This window comes from Dipodomys ordii, unplaced genomic scaffold, assembly GCF_000151885.1.
Source record: "Dipodomys ordii isolate 6190 unplaced genomic scaffold, Dord_2.0 Scaffold174, whole genome shotgun sequence".
Lineage (NCBI taxonomy): Eukaryota > Metazoa > Chordata > Mammalia > Rodentia > Heteromyidae > Dipodomys > Dipodomys ordii.
This window is the reverse complement of record NW_012267390.1, coordinates 868,504-873,574: the sequence shown is the minus strand read 5'-3', so window position 1 is coordinate 873,574 and position 5,071 is coordinate 868,504. Positions and strand designations below refer to the sequence as shown.

At 65.1% G+C, this 5,071-nt stretch overlaps 1 protein-coding gene across 1 annotated transcript in view; it reads left to right on the top strand.

The window, feature by feature from the left end:
* Positions 1-5,071, top strand: part of Crocc2 (ciliary rootlet coiled-coil, rootletin family member 2) — a 64,180-nt gene that overhangs the window by 16,678 nt on the left and 42,431 nt on the right. The window contains 9 exon segments of the mRNA XM_013033651.1: positions 674-871; positions 1,308-1,410; positions 1,413-1,442; positions 1,711-1,917; positions 2,569-2,768; positions 3,729-3,911; positions 4,120-4,264; positions 4,472-4,618; positions 4,782-5,012. Coding sequence (XP_012889105.1) covers positions 674-871; positions 1,308-1,410; positions 1,413-1,442; positions 1,711-1,917; positions 2,569-2,768; positions 3,729-3,911; positions 4,120-4,264; positions 4,472-4,618; positions 4,782-5,012 — 1,444 coding nt within the window.

Below are 5,071 nucleotides of genomic sequence, written 5' to 3'. Positions count from 1 at the left end.
CCTGCTCCACGCTGCCCTGCTCCACGCTGCCCTGCTCCACGCTGCCCTGCTCCACGCTGCCCTGCTCCACACTGCCCTGCTCCACACTGCCCTGCTCCACGCTGCCCTGCTCCACACTGCCCTGCTCCACACTGCCCTGCTCCACGCTGCCCTGGCTGCACACTGCCCTGGCTCCACGCTGCCCTGCTCCACGCTGCCCTGCTCCACACTGCCCTGCTCCACACGCCCTGCTCCACGCTGCCCTGCTCCACGCTGCCCTGCTCCACACTGCCCTGCTCCACGCTGCCCTGGCTGCACACTGCCCTGCTCCACGCTGCCCTGGCTGCACACTGCCCTGGCTCCACACTGCCCTGCTCCACGCTGCCCTGGCTCCACACTGCCCTGCTCCACGCTGCCCTGGCTGCACACTGCCCTGGTATGGTAGCTGCCGTCAGGGTGAGTGACCCCCGTTTACTGTCGAAGAGTCCCAGCAGGCCCATGTCTGGCTCAAGGCTGTGATGCCTGGACTGGCCTGCCCCTCATCAGCCCTTCACTGCCACGCCACCATCATCTGTGACTTCATCTGCACCACGCAGTGGAGGCTGCTCTGGAGATGGCCTGGCCCTCCCTTTCCTTGCCCTGCGTGGGGCCTCCTGATTCCAGCACTCATGAAGGCCCTGCCCTTATCTCCCAGGGGTCTCTCAGACATGCGGGCAGATACCGCCAGGACTGCCCGGCGCCTGCACACAGCCTGCCTGAACCTTGACTCCAACCTGCGGCTGGCAGCCAGCAGTGCAGCCTCTGACCTGGAGCAACAGCTGCAGGAACAGGTCTGCGACACACTGCAGCTGCAGGGCCGCTGGGAGGCCGAGAAGGCGGCACTACGGGCCAGGTAGAGGGCTGGGAGGGGGCGCTGAGGGCCGGGTGGGGGGCTGGGAGGGGGCGCTGAGGGCCGGTGGGGGGCTGGGAGGGGGCGCTGAGGGCCGGGTGGGCCCTAGGCTCCAGCCAGTTCCACAGGGAAGTGTACCCAGCGCCCTGTCCTGTCCAAAAGCAGCTGCAGGCTCCCAGGTGCCATTGCATCTGTCCTGCGTAGTGTTCAGTCCTGATTCTCACCGGCCGCGAGGCTGTAGAGCTGTATGGAGTCAGGTCGGATGTAGGCCTAGCACGCTGGGATCTGTGCTCCACAAGGCTCCTGACAGGAGGGGCTGCAATGAGGCCCGGGATGGAGACCTCGCAGTGGCCCTCGCGGTGAAGGGCGGCTGCACCACAGACCACAAAGCCTGAGCCACAGCTCCCTGGGCCCGCCTCACCCCCACCCGACTCCCCAGACTCTCTGAGCAGACGTTGCTGGTGGAGGAGCTCACAGAGCAGAGCAAGCAGAAGGAGAGGACCACCGCCTCTCTCAAGATGGATATCCACAAGCTGGTTTGTGAGGCCGGGAGGAAGGAGGTGCAGCGGGTGGTGTCTGTCCGCTTGGCTGAGGGTCTCCACCTGCAGGAATCACAGCGTGACCGGGCCCAGCTGGCGGCCGATGACCTGAGGGACGAGGTCACATCCCTACAGCACGTACTGGCCAGCATCGCAGAGGTGCGGCCTCACCCTGTGTCCCTCTGGTGGTACAGGCTGTGACGACCTGTGGGGACCTGGCCCAACTGGCCCTAGTGAAAGTCTAGAAGGTTCCAGATCACTTGCGGGTCTATGTCTCCCCCTCTGTCCCTCTGCTCTCTCAAGGTGGCCCAGGCAGACCTCAAGTATTCTGAGCCAACATGGAGCAGAAGCACTGAGGGCGAGAAGGTGTGGGGACAGTGGAGGAGCCCCCCACGAGCCACAGCCCCCCACCGAGCAGCATCCCCACCCCAGGCCCACTCTCCAGCTGGCCTGGACCCCACCCTGCAGGCCGTGCGGACAGCCATTGAGAGGAGGCAGCAGCGAGAACAGGCAAGTTACCACAGCTTGTTAGCACATGAAGCAAAACTTTCCAGGGACAGAGCCCCACACGGTTCCATACCCGATGATAGAGCCCCACATGGCTCCATACCCCAATGACAGAGCCCCACACGGCTCCATACCCCAATGATAGAGCCCCACACAGCTCCATACCCTGATGATAGGGCCCCACACGGCTCCATACCTGATTATAGAGCCCCACATAGCTCCATACCCTGATGATAGAGCCCCACATAGCTCCATACCCAGATGACAGAGCCCCACACAGCTCCATACCCCAATGACAGAGCCCCACACAGCTCCATACCTGATGATAGAGCCCCACACAGCTCCATAGCCAGATGACAGAGCTCCACACAGCTCCATAGCCAGATGGTGGAGCCCCACACAGCTCTATACCTGGATGGTAGAGCCCCACACAGCTCCATACCTGGAGAACACAGCCCTCCCCGCAACCCCCCCCCTCACACCTCAGGTCCAGTCTATTGCTTATGTAAATCGATTGACTTCCAGATCTTCTCCCCTGGGGCTCCCTCAAGCCTATCATCCTTGGGAGTGGACTCCCGTCTTAGGGTCCCATCTGGGACCCTAAGTCAGGGAGCCTTGTCTGGTCTGGGGCTCACAATAGGCCCTTCCTGACAGGAGCTGTGCCATCAGTTGGAGGCCTCCAAGATGGCAGCAGCCAGCCTCCAGGAGCAGCTATCTGAGTCCCAGAGGGAGCTCTGGGCCTCCCAGAAGCTGCTTCAGGACAGAACACAGGAGCGGGAGGACCTCCTAGGCCAGCTGGAGACCCAGCGGCAGGAGGCCCGGCACTGCCAGGCATCCGCCGAACTCCTGAGAAGGTGAAGGAGGCCAGCTGCCCCTGACAGCGTAGGGCAGGGGGCAGTGCCACGCCGGCAGAGCCAAGCTTGCCATTAGGCCTCTGAAAGACCTTGCAGCAGACAGCAACCAGGCCACATCTCCAGACCAGCAGCACACATGCCTAGGCTACCCTGCCCTGGGGCACTCAGCCCTCATCTGGGCATTTAGTCCAACAGAGGGGACATTGTACATGGCGGTCCCTCTGAGCAGCCTGTAAGTGTGCTTGGTGCTGGGCAGGAAGGCTGAGTGTAAGTCAGGCCCGATCCTGGTCACAGAGCTGCAAGCAGGCCAACACAGAGAAGGGCCTTGCCCAGGGGGCCAAGAAGGGATGGGGAGGGGACAGGAGCTGAGCCGTGTGCAGGGAGAGGGGACAGGAGCTGAGCCGTGTACAGGGGGAGGGGACAGGAGCTGAGCCGTGTACAGGGCTCATGAGAGGCCTGTGAGACCCAGCCAGCCAGGTAGGGCCAGGCCACAGGCCAGGGCTGCCCACCACACCCAGGAGCAGAGGGCCCAGGGAGCATGGGGACTGCCATGGAGGCAGGAACGCAGCAGGACCCACAGGGAGCAGTGGGGAGGGCATAATGCACCTGTGGCACGGAATGTCACACCCAGAGACACAGGGGAAATGGAGCCTCAGGACTGGGACGCTGGGGACGCTGGGGACCGGATGGGAGGGACAACTGCAATGCCGAGTCCTGGCGATGGGTGTCATGGCTCTGGGGCTGTGTGGCCCTGAGAGGCCTGGGATTGTGGCCACCTCATCTTGGCCAGCAGGGTGTTGACCACAGTCCCACAGTCCGGCTGGTCCGCAGCCCCCACCCCCCATCCCGTTTCTGCCCCCTCTGTGGCCACGGAGGGCTGCATCTACCCTGCCTGCTGGGCCCCTCCTGGCACAGGCCCACCTGGGAGGTGCCTGGCCCCAATCCTGGCTCCTGTCTTAGGGAGAAGGTGGCCCTAGAGCTGGTGGCAGAGGAGCTGAGAGCGAAGGCAGACATCTGTGTGGCAGAGAAGCAGAGCCTGGAAGCAGCAAATGCAGAGCTGCGCTGCAGCCTGCAGCTGCGGGAAGAACAGAGAGCGGGGCTGGCGCGGCAGGGCCCGAGCAGCCAGCGCGCCCTGGACGCCAGGTGGGCTGAAACACCTGGGCAGCAGGAGTGATGTGCTAGCCGGCTCCTCCCAACCAGGCCTCACCACTCCCGGCCGGCTCCCGTGGCACTGTGGGCCACGCAGAGGGGTTCCCTCCCCTGGTGCGTGTGCCACTTCACCCAGAGGTCCCTTTGGAGGGAGGGCGTAGGGTGGCTTGCCTTCCTGCTCAGCCTCTGCCTCGGGCCTCAGTCAGGGACGCCTGGAGCAGCTGGAGGAGAAGGCCTCTGGGCTGAGGAAGCAGCTGGCAAAGGCCAAGGAGGCTCTGAGCACAGCACATCTGCAGAGGGACCTGCTGGAGAGGGAGAGAGAGAGCCTGCGTGGAGCCCTTGCCCGGGTAGGCGCTGCTCCGGGGTGCCTGACCACACACCCTCTCTCCTTGACTGCCTGGACTCCCAGAGTCCCTGGTTGGTAGGGTCCGGCCTTGTGATTTTCTCCACCTTGCCGGCCACACCTGCTTCCCCTCCTTCTGGCGGGAGCTCTGATCTGGCTGGGGAATCTGAAAGCCTTCCCTGGAGTAACAGCTCCCCCCCCTCCCCACCAGGCCGAGTCCAGCAACGCTGACCTGGAGCGGCTGGTGACGCGTCTGAAGTTGGAGGGACAGGAGCAGCGGGACTCTCTGGCCAGCATGGCCGCCCTGATGGAGGGTCTGGCCCAGGACAAAGGCACCCTGACCCACCGAGTTCTCCAGGTGGGGCCGGCGGGGCAGGGGGAGGGGCTCTGTGCGCCCTCACCCAGCCCTCCAGGTGTTTCTGTGGCTGAGAGCAGGTGCGGGCCCGGGTGGGGATGGCGAGGCTGGGTGGAGCGGTGCGTCCGCACGGGGGCTGACCACAGACCCCTGCACGGCCGGGCAGCTGGAGCAGGAGCGGGACCAGCTCCGCCGGCAGCAGAGGGCGGCTGAGCAGGAGCTCGTGGGCATCAGGGAGCAGCTGGTACGGAGGGAGCAGCAGCTGGAGCGAGCGGAGGCCGAGCGGAGCGGACTCCGGGAAGCCTGTGAGCACCTGGAGCAGCGGCAGGAGCAGCTGGAGGAGCAGGTGGCCCTGCTCAGGCTGGAGCGGGCCCGGGGGCAGCAGCAGGCGGACCAGGTGAGCTGGGGCAGTGGGCAGGGCCGGGTGGGCGGGGCCAGGCGGGTGGGCGGGGCTGG